General features: G+C 41.9%; 1 protein-coding gene across 1 annotated transcript in view; it reads right to left on the bottom strand.

The window, feature by feature from the left end:
* stam (signal transducing adaptor molecule (SH3 domain and ITAM motif) 1) overlaps positions 1–11,796 on the bottom strand; it is a 48,936-nt gene extending 37,140 nt beyond the window's left edge. The window contains exons 1-4 of the mRNA XM_070437154.1: positions 11,583–11,796; positions 8,906–8,990; positions 5,783–5,858; positions 5,185–5,347 (exon numbers count right to left, since the gene is read on the bottom strand). Coding sequence (XP_070293255.1) covers positions 5,185–5,347; positions 5,783–5,858; positions 8,906–8,990; positions 11,583–11,622 — 364 coding nt within the window. The 5' untranslated portion in view covers positions 11,623–11,796. The remainder of the gene's footprint in view (positions 1–5,184; positions 5,348–5,782; positions 5,859–8,905; positions 8,991–11,582) is intronic.
* Positions 11,797–14,435: the final 2,639 nt, after the last annotated feature.

The raw sequence follows: 14,435 nt of genomic DNA, 5'->3' as shown, positions 1-14,435 counted from the left end.
ATCCGAGTGTGGCCTGGACGACACACACACACACATCGTTAGGGGTGGCCCTGGACACACACACTGTCCCGTAGGGTGGCCCTGGATCTACAAACACACGTGTTTTCCACAAGTACATAAAGGTAGGCCGATTTCCCAATAGAAAGAGTAGCCAGCTACAGCGCCCAGGGGCCGGGGGGCTAAAGTCTTATTTACAGCTACGCGCCCAGGGGCCGGGGGGTTAAAGTCTTATTTACAGCTACGCGCCCAGGGGCCGGGGGGTTAAAGTCTTATTTACAGTTTTACTTCAAGATATGAATTGCCACAATGTTTGTTTTTCGAATTACGTACACTACCATTCAAAAGTTTGGGGTCACTTAGAAACGTCCTTGTTTTTGAAAGAAAAGCAATTTTTTTTGTCCATTAAAATGACATAAAATTGATCAGAAATACAGTGTAGACCATTGTTAATGTTGTAAATGACTATTGTAGCTGGAAACGGCTGATTAGGCCCATTATCAGCAACCATCACTCCTGTGTTCCAATGGCACATTGTGTTAGCTAATCCAAGTTTATAATTTTAAAAGGCTAACTGATCATTAGAAAACCCATTTGCAATTATGTTAGCATTGCTTAAAACTGTTGTCCTGATTAAAGAAGCAATAAAACTGGCCTTCTTTAGACTAGTTGAGTATCTGGGGCATCAGCATTTGTGGGTTCGATTACAGGCTCAAAATGGCCAGAAACAAAGGACTTTCTTCTGAAACTCGTCAGTCTATTCTTGTTCTGAGAAATGAAGGCTATTCCATGTGAGAAATTGCCAAGAAACAGAAGAGAGAGCAGTGGGAAGCCCCAGTGCACAACTGAGCAAGAGGACAAGTACATTAGTGTCTAGTTTGAGAAACAGATACCTCACAAGTCCTCAACTGGCAGCTTCATTAAATAGTACCCACAAAACCCCAGTCTCAAAGTCAACAGTAAAGAGGCAACTCCAGGACGCTGGCCTTCTAGGCAGAGTTGCGAAGAAAAAGCCATATCTCAGACTGGCCAATAAAAAGAAAAGATTAAGATGGGAAAAAGAACACAGACACAGGAATATTGGACAAAAAGTGTTATGGACAGACAAATCTAAGTTTGAGGTGTTCAGATCACAAAAAACAACATTCGTGAGACGCAGAACATTTTTAAAGATGTTGGAGGAGTGCTTGATGTCATCTGTCAAGCATGGTGGAGGCAATGTGATGTCTGGGGGTGCTTTGGTGGTAAAGTGGGACATTTGTACAGGGTAAAAAGGATCTTGAAGAAGGAAGGCTATCACTCCATTTTGCAACGCCATGCCATACCCTGTGGACGACACTTAATTGGAGCCAATTTCCTCCTACAACAGGACAATGACCCAAAGCACAGCTCCAAACTATATAATAACTATTTAGGGAAGAAGCAGTCAGCTGGTATTCTGTCTATAATGGAGTGGCCAGCACAGTCATCGGATCTCAACCCTATTGAGCTGTTGTGGGAGCAGTTTGACCGTATGGCACATAAGAAGTGCCCATCAAGACAATCCAACTTGTGGGACATGCTTCAGGAAGCATGGGGTGAAATTTCTTCAGATTACCTCAACAAATTGACAACTAGAATACCAAAGGTCTYCAAGGCTGTAATTGCTGCAAATGGAGGATTCTTTGACGAAAGCAAAGTTATTATTTAAATTAAACATCATTATTTATAACCTTGTCAACATCTTGACTATATTTCCTATTCATTTTGCAACTCATTTCATGTGTTTTCATGGGAAACAAGGATATTTCTAAGTGACCCCAAACTTTTGAAAGGTAGTGTATTTTATTCAAACAGAACAATGAAGTAAAGGTCTATTGCAGCAGTTTTTATCTCAATATCAATTTATTTCTGGGTAACAATTAAGTACCTTCCTATGGTTGTTTTCAATTAAAAATGTTTAAAAAAAMAAAAAATAAGTAGCTTCTTAGCAGGACTGTCTGGGAGTGTTCCGCGTGGGGAGGAGAAACCTAGCTGTTATTGGCAGAGTCATGTTTGATAAATATAATGAAGGATAATTAACAACGTATAAAGGCTTGATTCTGTCGACATACTCAAGGCTTTTTGTTCAGACCAAATGTTAACCTAGACCGGAGTGAAGGCCAGTGCCTGTGCACCTCACTTCACCCACCTGGAACCTGAGCAGCGGCGGTCAGCATTTTGAAAGTACTTCACCATAACTTAATTGTTTAAAAACCTGGACGTTTTGTCATTTTATGAAGCATTTCTTGCCCTGTTTCAAAGTAGCCAAAATACGACCATAGAATTGTAGATGGAATTCTATAAAGACTTCATATGCCATTGAAACCAGCATTTTTATAATGTTCTATAGGCTTTCAAATCTACGTTATATTTGTCCAGCAGCCAAAGGTATAATCCTAGTCATATTAGCAACCCATGCTAGTTGATGATAATCCTAGTCATATTAGCACCCCATGCTAGTTGATGATAATCCTAGTCATATTATTAACCCATGCAAATTGATGATAATCCTAGTCATATTATTCAACCCACGCTAGTTGATAACTGGGATATGCTTAACACCCCGGCCATCCTACAATCTAAACTAGATGCCCTCAATCTCACACAAATTATCAAGGAACCTACCAGGTACAACCCTAAAATCGGTAAACACGGGCACCCTCATAGATATCATCCTGACCAACCTACCCTCAGTTTGAAAAAGCTAGCCTTTGCTTTCCTAACAGAAATTTGTAGCACAAATTCCATGGAGTCCATGGAGAATAAGAGCACCACCTCCCAGCTGCCCACTGCATTGAGGTTAGGAAACACTGTCCCCACCGATAAATCTACGATAATCGAAAATTTCAATAAGCAATTTTCTACGGCTGGCCATGCTTTCCACCTGGCTACCCCTACCACGGCCAACAGCTCTGCACCCCCCGAATCAACTTGCCCAAGACCCCTCACCCCCCCACTACTCCTTCAAAATCCAAATAGCTGATGTTCTGAAAGAGCTGCAAAATCTGGACCCTACAAATCAGCTGGGCTAGACAATCTGGACCCTCTCTAAAATTATCCGCCGCAATTGTTGCAACCCCTATTACTAGCCTATTCAACCTCTCTTTCGTATCGTCTGAGATCCCTAAAGATTGGAAAGCTGCCGCGGTCATCCCCCTCTTCAAAGGGTGAGAAACTCTAGACCCAAATTGTTAAAGACCTTTATCTATCCTGCCCTGCCTTTCTAAAGTCTTKAAAATCCAAGTTAACAAACATATCACCGACCATTTCGAATCCCACCGTACCTTCTCCGCTATGCAATCCGGTTTCCGAGCTGGTCATGGGTGCACCTCAGCCACGATCGATAAAAGACAGTCTGTGCAGCCGTCTTCATTGACCTGACCAAGGCTTTCGACTCTGTCAATCACCACAGTCTTATCGGCAGACTCAATAGCCTTGGTTTCTCAAATGACTGCCTCGGCTGGTTCACCAACTACTTCTCAGATAGAGTTCAGTGTGTCAAATCGGAGGCCCTGTTGTCCGGACCTCTGGCAGTTTCTACGGGGGTACCACAAGGTTCAATTCTTGGGCTGACTCTTTTCTCTGTATACATCAATGACGTAGCTCTTGCTGCTGGTGATTCTCTGATCCACCTCTATGTAGACGACACCATTCTGTATACTTCTGGCCCTTCTTTGGAWARGGTTAACAAACCTCCAGACGAGCTTCAATGCGATACAACACTCCTTCCGTGGCCTCCAACTGCTCTTAAATGCTAGTAAAACTAAATGCACGCTCTTCAACCGATCGCTGCCCACACCTGCCCGCCCGTCCAGCATCACTACTCTGGATGGTTCTGACTTAGAATATGTGGACAACTACAAATACCTAYGTGGCTGGTTAGACTGTAAACTCTCCTTCCAGACTCACATCAAGCATCTCCAATCCAAAATTAAATCTAGAATCGGATTCCTATTTCACAACAAAGCCTCCTTCACTCATGCTGCCAAACATACCCTCGTAAAACTGACTATCCTACCGATCCTTGACTTCAGCGATGTCATTTTCAAAATAGCCTCCAACACTCTACTCAGCAAACTGGATGTAGTCTATCACAATGCCATCCGTTTTGTCACCAAAGCCCCATATACTACCCACCACGGCGACCTGTATGCTCTCGTTGGCTGGCCCTCGCTTCATATTCGTCGCCAAACCCACTGGCTCCAGGTCATCTATAAGTCTTTGCTAGGTAAAGCCCCACCTTATCTCAGCTCACTGGTCACCATAGCAACACCCACCCGTAGCACGCGCTCCAGCAGGTATATTTCACTGATCATCCCCAAAGCCAACTCCTCATTTGGCCGCCTTTCCTTCGAGTTCTCTGATGCCAGTAACTGGAACAAATTGCAAAAATCACTGAAGCTGGAGACTTATATGTCCCTCACTAACTTTAAGCATCAGCTATCAGAGCAGCTWACKGATCACTGCACTTGTACACAGCCCATCTGTAAATAGCCCACCCAACTACCTCATCCCCATATTATTATTTATTTTTGCACCCCAGTATCTCTACTTGCACATTCATCTTCTGCACATCTATCACTCCAGTGTTAATACTACATTGTAATTATTTCACCACTATGGCCTATTTATTACATTACCTCCATAATCTTACTACATTTGCACACACTGTATATAGATTTTTCTATTGTGTTATTGACTGTATGTTTGCTTATCACATGTGTAACTGTTTTTTGGGTTAGGATTAGGGGTTTTGTTGCACTGCTTTGCTTTATCTTGGCCAGGTAGGTCTCAGTTGTAAATGAGTATTGTTCTCAACTGGCCTACCTGGTTAAATAAAGGTGAAATAAAAAATAATTAGTAACCCATGCATCTTCCCCTCTTAATTTCGAACAGATATTTGCATCTATGTCGTTTGAAACCGCTCACGGATATTTTCATCTATGTTGCATGTTACCGCTTGCGCATGCGTGCGCTTTGGAGAATTGTGTTTTCCGGCTAATGGCATTTTGGAAACTTTGCGCGTAGCCTACAACCATGTGTGCATTGTTGAGCTTATAATATGAATAAATAAAAGTAAAATGGAAAAAGTAGCCAGCTGAAAATGGGCCTGTAACACACATACTTACATTAGTATGGCCCTTCAAACTTTATACAACACGTTTCATAAAACAACAATCTTTGAAGTAGATATTTCTGTAACATTACATAGAATGACAGTGAAAATCCAGACCTTGTTTAGAACGTTGCTGACCTCACTGGCAAACTCTCTGGAGCACACCTCTAGATGAAATATCTTCCCACAGTTTGAAACACAGGCACCAAGTAGCTGGGAGGGGGAAAAACATATTTACTTCAATAATGTAAAGATAAAGCTTTCTTAAGCTGTCATGAAGCTCTATGAAATATATTTATAGCATAAGACAGCAATCCCATCGAACACATTTGGGATGAATTGGATCGCCGACTGCAAGCCAGGCCTAAGTCCCTGCAGCAATGTTCCAACATCTAGTGGAAATCCTTCCCAGAAGAATGGAGGCTGTTATAGCAGAAAATGGGGGACCAAGTCAATATTAACGCTCATGATTTTGGAATGAGATGTTCGACGAGATGGTGTCCACATACTGTTGGTCACGTAGTGTATATATAGCATAAGACAGAGCTTTATGATAGCTTAAGACCGCTTTATGAAATATATTTATACAACAAACAGTTTTTTCTCCAAGCACCTGTTGTAATACATAGCTGTGTTGTCTGTGTTTACCGTCAGAGCCTGCATGGCAACATGGGGATCCTTGTGGTTGACTCGTCTCATAATGGACCGAAGACATTCTTTAGGCCTTGAACAGAACACACATCAACCTTCATTATGATCATCAACAACACATACATTTTCATTATGATCATCAACAACACATACATCCTCATCAACAGCTTTAGCGGGATTCTCTCTTTTCAGAACGTGATTTTTGCAGCTCAATGGGTGTAACTTTTGTTGACAGTTTCGATACTTTCTGGAAACAAAAGATGTTTTATAAGGAGGATTGAATCCACTCATAATTTGGGTTCCTGGATCCTTTCACAGCATTATAAGGCTGCGTTGAGACAATGACTTAATGACTCAAACCCAGCTCAGTTAATCCCTACCATTGTGATACTAGGTTGTCATAATGCTTGGGAAATTGTACATTATACCAGGAGCGTTGGTAGACAATGTAAGTAACCTCATTTACATCCCTCTAACTGCCCTGAATGCCTCTGCTGATCCTACAGCTATTGTATGCAGTAATCATGTGCCTATGAACCAMATTTATACTGTTAGCACTGAGGCGGTGTGCCCTAGTAGGAAGACCACTGTGTGTAGCTCACCCTGCACTAATATAAATAACATGAGCACATCTACTTCTGCTAAGCTTCCCAGTAAAACAATGAAAACAAGTAAGCATCGCAGAAGAAAAGTGATCAAAATAGCCCACCTTAACATGTCATTTTTTTWAAACTCTATAATATGTATCTTAAGAAACAAGGTTCATGAAATCAATCATTTGCTAGTAACAGATGACATTCATATTCTGACTATCTCTGAAACTATCTCTGATAATACCTTTGATGATACAGTGGTAGCAATACAAGGTTATAACATTTACGGAAAATACAGAAATGCCAATAGTGGAGGTGTTGCTGTTTATATTCAGAGCCACATTCCTGTAAAGATTAGAGAGGATCTCATGTTAAATAGTGTTGAAGTAATATGGCTACAGGTTCATCTGCCTCACCTAAAGCCCATTCTGGTGGGAAGCTGCTATAGACCAACAAGTGCTAACAGTCAGTATCTGGATGACAAGTGTGAAATGCTTGATAATGTATGTGATATCAACAGAGAGGTATATTTTCTGGGTGATTTAAATATTGACTGGCTTTCATCAAGCTGCTTCAAACTGTAACCAGTGCCTGCAACTTTAGTAGACACATCTAGGAAAACCCAAGTCCCAAAGGCCTAATATATAGTGTATAAGAGGTCATACAATAAGTTTTGTAGTGATTCCTATGTTATTGATGTAAAGAGTATCTGTTGGTCCGTGGTGTGTAATGAGGAGCAACCAGACGCTGCACTTGACACATTTATTAAATTGCTTATTCCAGTTACTAATAAGCATGCACCCATTAAGAAAATGACTGTAAAAACTGTAAAATCCCCGTGGATTGATGAGGAATTGAACAATGGTTTGGTTGAGAGGGATGAGGCAAAAGGGATATCAAGTCTGGCTGCACAACAGATTGGTAAACGTACTGCAAATTGAGAAATTATGTGACTAAACTGAATAAAATGAAGAAACTACATTATGAAACTAAGATAAATGAAATAAAGAATGATAGTAAAAAGCTTTGGGGCACCTTCAATCAAATGTTTGGGAAAAAAGGCAAACTCAGCTCCATCATTCATTGAAACAGATGGCTCACTCAACACAAAACAAACTGATATTGCCAACTACTTTAATGATTTTTTCATAGGCAAGATTAGCAAATTTAGGCATGACATGCCAGCAACAAACACTGACACTATACATCCAAGTATATCTGACCAAATTATGAAAAGACAAGAATTGCACTTTTGAATTCCGTAAAGTCAGTGTGGAATAGGTGAAAAAATTATTGTTGTTTATCAACAATGACAAGCCACCGGGGTCTGACAACTTGGATGGGAAATTACTGAGGATGATAGGGGACGATATTGCCACATTTTCAATTTAAGCCTACTATAAAGTGTGTGCCCTCAGGCCTGGAGGGAACCAAAAGTCATTCTGCTACCCAAGAATAGTAAAGCCCCCATTACTGGCTCAAATAGCCGACCAATCAGACTGTTGGAAAAGCAATCCAGGTGAAGCTGGTTGAGAGAATCCCAAGAGAGTGCAAAGCTGTCATGAAGGCAAAGGGTGACCACTTTGAAGAAACATAAATATATTTTGATTTGTTTAACACTTTTTTGGTTACTACATGAATACATATGTGTTATTTCATATTTGTTGATGTCTTCACTATTATTCTACAATGTAGAAAATAGTAKAAATAAAGAAAAACCCTTGAAAGAGTAGGTGTGTCCAAACAAACTAACACATAAAGCTTCATCATCAACACACACATCATCATCAACAACACATAAATCTTCATCATCAACACCACACATCATCATCATCAACAACACATACATCATCATCAGTACCACACATACATCATCATCATCATCATCATCATCATCAACAACACATACATCATCATGGTGATCATCAACACATACATCATCAACAACACATACATCTTCATCATTATCAACAACACACACATCATGATCATCAACAACACATTATTCTTCATCAACAACACATTTTTATTACAAACATCACTGACCTTCATACGTCTAGACATACATATTCTAACTCTACTTCTAGACATACATACTCTTATTACAGATACTATATCACTGACCCGTTAGGAGACTGCCCTATCTCATCACTGACCCGTTAGGAGACTGCCCTCTCTCATCACTGACCCGTTAGGAGACTGCCCTCTCTCATCACTGACCCGTTAGGAGACTGCCCTNCTGCCCTCTCTCATCACTGACCCGTTAGGAGACTGCCCTCTCTCATCACTGACCCGTTAGGAGACTGCCCTATCTCATCACTGACCCGTTAGGAGACTGCCCTATCTCATCACAGACCCGTTAGGAGACTGCCCTATCTCATCACTGACCCGTTAGGAGACTGCCCTATCTCATCACTGACCCGTTAGGAGACTGCCCTATCTCATCACTGACCCGTTAGGAGACTGCCCTATCTGGATATACAGTATACATATAATTGATTGACGTATTGATAGACATGTGACTGACCCGGAGCGAGACTGTCCTATCTTATCACAAAGGTCCAGGATGAGGCCCCAGTCCTCCGCTGTGTTCATCTCACTGGTGGCTTTCTCTGAAGAACAACAAACACAAACATCAGCTCACTGTTGAAGTAGGGCTATAACACACACACACATCCAGTTAGGGTAAGATAATGTGGGGAACCACTTGTCACATCTATAGTCAGAGTTCTAACCGGATATGGCGCATCAGTTACCAATACTCAACGTGTATTTATTCCTTATGTTATTATTTTTCTATTTATTCCCTGGGTTATTATTTTTTACATTTGTTCAACTATTTCTCTGCATTGTTGGGAAGGGCCGTAAGAAAGCATTTCACTGTTAGTCTACACCTGTTGTTTACGAAGCACCTGCAGTGCTTAATTAGAGCCGGATCCTGCCGGAACCACTCCGTTTTGGACTGTTTTGTTTCTAAACATATTTGGCTGGATCCCGTACCTCTCCTTGCATAAGAAATCATTTTCACTTATTTGCAACGTAAAATGTTTAATAAAAGCGATCAAAGTTCATTTGAGTTATCTCTTAGTTAATTCTCCAGCCACCACAAAAAAACGTAATGTGAAAAAGTCGATTTTCAGGCCGAGCCTAATATTCTAAGAGTTTATTTGGGTTGGGCCGGCCGGGTTTTATGGTTTGCGCAACATTGTAACCTATGGCAAGCGGTACCGGAGCGCCAAGTCTAGGACCAAAAGGCTCCTTAACAGCTTCTACCCCCAAGCCATAAGCTGCTGAACAATTAATCAAATGGCCACCTGACTATTTTACCCCCCCCCTTTGTTTTGTACACTGCTGCTACGCGCTGTTTATTATCTATGCATAGTCACTTCAACTAACCTGTACCCCCGCACACTGACTCGGTACAGAGTCAAATAAAATTTGATTTGATTTGTTGTGCCGAAAATCTCCCCCCTGCTAGAATTCTCCCCACCTCACGATCTTKATTTCTGCGACTTGCTTGCTAGTTGAGATTTCTGCTCTTCATTCCGCTGTCAGTTAAGCCTACATTCCACTCATCTTAGTAGCAGAAAGCATTTTTGTTTGCAGTTTTCGGTTTGGCTATTTGTTTCAAGTGTATGTGGCGGTTCTAGCTTGTATGGCACCCTGGGCGAACCCCCCCTTTAGTGCCRGCACCCGGTGCCCCCTTTCCCTGGCCGGCTGCCCATGTCGCCAGTACATAAATCCTCTACTTATTTGTGTTAGTCTATAAATACATCTCTTTGCCAAAATTCTTCATCTCTCCCATGTCTTATTCGACTAGTATTTTTGAAAGTGTAAGGATAATAATTCAGCCATAGTTGTTCTGAAATGTTTACTGCTTGCCAACATTGTACTCCCTCCCTATGCTTAATATAACACACATATATTACTTATTCATTTCGGTTGCCTATCCTGACGAAGTATGTTTTATATAAAGTATTTGACTCTTGGAAATTAGAAGGGTGGGGGAGATTTTCGGCACAGCACCGGTACCCCCTGTATATAGCCTCGTTATTGTTATGTTATTGTGTTACTTTAGTTTATTTGGTCAATATTTTCTTAACTCTACTTGAACTGCACTGTTGGTTAAGGGCTTTTAAGTAAGCATTTCACCGTAAGGTTCACTAGTTGTATTCGGCGCATGTGACGTTTGATTTGATTTATGTTTGAGACCAATGCGGACTGTGTGAGAAGCGCGCCATTATGTCTCACATAACTAGAATGAGATTCATTTTCTATGACATCTCTCCCTCGTTCTACTCTGATAGACATAAGCCTGCATCTCATCTCTCTCGTTGCACTTTATCATGTATGTCCTTATATAATCCAAGCCACGCGAAGGGTTCTGAACGAATTGCGGCACCCCTGACACATTTAAATATACTTGCCAAAGCCATAGAATTACTGCCGTCTGTTCAGAAATAAATGAAATCATTCAGAATAGGCTACTACACCATGACAAGGCCTTTAATTTAGCGACAGAGGAATATTCCTAATCCCCTTCCAGTGTTGTCAATAACATCTCTTCCAGTCTCATCTTCTCCTGTGTAGCTACGTCTTCCAAAAAGTCCTCATGTCCATCCTTTGACCTGGCGATAGTTAGCTTGCAAGCTACCATAGCTAGATAGCTACCCCCTTCACTAATCTATGGTTGATACACACAAATCCAAGTTAACGTTAGCAACGTGTTTAGCTTCTTTGCCTGCATAGTTAGTTAGTCAGTGTAGTGGCTAGTGTAGCTGACGTTTTTAGCTGCAGATAAAATGCAACGTCATCTTCTCCGTATGGCACCATGGAGCATCAGTTTACTGCTATTTACATCTTTACTGTCGCTTATCAAAATGGTCGAACTTTATCAACTAACATCAACATTCCATAGGCCAGGTGTCTGGCTAACAACACTTAAGTAGTTAGCTAGTGAATGGGTTATCCCTATTGCTCTTACCAGCTAACGTTAGCTAGCCATGTTGACTACCAGTGAGCTAACTAGCAAGCTAGAAGGGTGTAGTTAGCTATGGCTACAAAACTTAGACGACGTGCTGTAACGTTAGCTAGCTAGGTTAGGAAAATCAACTCAGAGCTGGATAACGTTCAGGTACTATAGCTAGCAAAACACAAACAAAGCCGAGGCATTAGTGTAGCTAACGTCAGCGCTCACAACTTACCAACATCTTGCTCAAATGGATTGGACGTGAAGAGAGGCATTGCCGCAATTATGTCAACCACGGTGTTGTAGTTCTCTTATTCGTTTCACTCGGCTATTCACTAACGTTAGTTATTACATTAAAATGCATAGCTAGTACATAAAGTAGGGCATATGTACTAGCTAGCCAGCTAGCCAGTCAGTCACTCCTCGATCAGCCAGCAACAAACTAGGCATTCTGGGTAACGGAGAACAATGCGTTCTGAACATAGACATTCGCGTGACCAATAAAAGTGGCATCGGCGGTTCGCCTTCAAACTAAAAGTTCCCCATTGAAACTGATACAAACGGATACAAATTGTGCAATCATGCCACAATTGGACTAAATAATGATAAACAAGGTTGGAATGTTGTTATATACATTCAACAAAATACAGTTATTAGTTGAAATTGCACTGGATGGATTTGAATTCAGAATTGCATAGGGTGCATACTCTACTATTGCAGCACTGAGGCTGAGACGGGGGCCGGGGGACCCTGTGGCCCTGTCCAACACTACCCCCGGACAGGGCCAACCAGGCAGGATACAACTCCACCCACTTTGCCAAAGCACAGCCCCCACACCACTAGAGGGATATCAACAGACCACCAACTGACTACCCTGAGACAAGGCTGAGCATAGCCCACTAAGATCTCCTCCAGCACGAGCCCGAGGAGGCGTAAAACCGGACAGGAATGTCAGTGACTCAACCCACTCAAGTCGAGTGTAGCGAAAAAAAGCCTGGCACAAAGTGATGCATCCCTCCTGGGGATGGCATGGAAGAGCACTAGTAAGCCAGTTACTCAGCTCCCGTGATAGGGTCAGAGGCAGAGAATGTATTATTTTATTTATTTAACCTTTATTTAATTAGGCAAGTCAGTTAAGAACAAATGGGACTCCCAATCACGGCCGGATGTGATACTGAAAGAGAGCTGGGAGCCGGCCAGGGGAACTGGCCAGGCAGAGAAAGCAAGGGCGGTTCCTCACTTCAGTGCCTTGCCATTCACCTTCGCACCCGTGGGCCAGACTACACTCAATCACAGGACCTACTGAAGAGATGAGTCTTCAGCAAAGACTTAMGGCCGAGACCGAGTCTGCGTCTCTCACATYGATTGACAGACCATTCCAAAGAAATTGAGCTCTATAGGAGAAAGCCCTGCCTCCAGCTGTTTGCTTAGAAATTCTAGGGACAATTAGGAGACCTGCATTTTGTGACAGTGGCGAATGTGTAGGTATGTACGGCAGGACCAAATCGGAGAGATAGGTAGMAGTAAGTTCATGTATAAGAGTCATTGGACAAAGGCGTATTCTGTACGAGGGAGTTTTGCTAAGAGCCAGATGCTCAATCTGAACATTAACATGTTTAGTGGTGTTGGAAGCATAAGGACCTTATCTTTCATATCAGCAAGAAATATCTTTCTAAAAACAAAAGGTTGAATTGATACACACCTTGATAGGGTTAGTGTTCCCACATGGCCATCCAGATCTCCATGTTACAGCTCTCGTTTAGAGAAGACAAGAGGCCACCACCTGTGCTAATTAGCTCTCTAATCCTAACTCGGGAAGTGTAGTTTACTAGGACGGAGGCTCCATAGCTGTATGGATCTGTAACTACTACAGTGTAGTTTAGTAGGATGGAGGCTCCATAGCCGTATTGATCTGTAACTACTACAGTGTAGTTTAGTAGGATGGAGGCTCCATAGCCGTATTGATCTGTAACTGCTACAGTGTAGTTTAGTAGGATGGAGGCTTTGTTAGCATATTACTGACTGTCGGAACTAGAAGCACAAGCATTCGCTACACTCACATTAACATCTGCTAACATGTGTATGTGACCAATAACTTTGATTTGAAATGCTTACTTACAAGTCCTTAACCAACAAGGCAGTTCAATACAAATAGAGTTAAGAACATTGTTTACTAACTAAACTACACTGTGCAGTTACAGGATCCATACAGCTATGGAGCCTCCATCCTACTAAACTACACTGTAGCAGTTACAGATCCATACAGCTATGGAAGCCTCCATCCTACTAAACTACACTGTAGCAGTTACAGATCCATACAGCTATGGAGCCTCCATCCTACTAAACTACACTGTAGCATTACAGATCATACAGCTATGGAGCCTCAATCCTACTAAACTACACTGTAGCAGTTACAGATCCTACAGCTATGGAGCCTCCATCCTACTAAACTACACTGTAGCAGTTACAGATCCATACAGCTATGGAGCCTCCATCCTACTAAACTACACTGTAGCAGTTACAGATCCATACAGCTAGGAGCCTCCATCCTACTAAACTACACTGTGCAGTTACAGATCCATACAGCTATGGAGCCTCCATCCTACTAAACTACACTGTAGCAGTTACAGATCCATACAGCTATGGAGCCTCCATCCTACTAAACTACACTGTAGCAGTTACAGATCCATACAGCCTCCATCCTACTAAACTACACTGTAGCAGTTACAGATCCATACAGCTATGGAGCCTCCATCCTACTAAACTACACTGTAGAGTTACAGATCCATACAGCTATGGAGCCCTCCTACTAAACTACACTGTAGAGTTACAGATCCATACAGCTATGGAGCCTCCATCCTACTAAACTACACTGTGCAGTTACAGATCCATACAGCCTCCATCCTACTAAACTACACTGTAGCAGTTACAGATCCATACAGCTATGAGTCCATCCTACTAAACTAACGTAGAGTTAGCATCCATACAGGCCTCCATCCTACTAAACTACACTGTAGCAGTTACAGATCCATACAGCCTCCATCCTACTAAACTACACTGTAGCAGTTACAGATCCATACAGCTATGG

This window comes from Salvelinus sp. IW2-2015, linkage group LG34, assembly GCF_002910315.2.
Source record: "Salvelinus sp. IW2-2015 linkage group LG34, ASM291031v2, whole genome shotgun sequence".
Lineage (NCBI taxonomy): Eukaryota > Metazoa > Chordata > Actinopteri > Salmoniformes > Salmonidae > Salvelinus > Salvelinus sp. IW2-2015.
The sequence above is the reverse complement of the archived record's forward strand: the minus strand, read 5'-3'. Positions and strand labels throughout refer to the sequence as shown.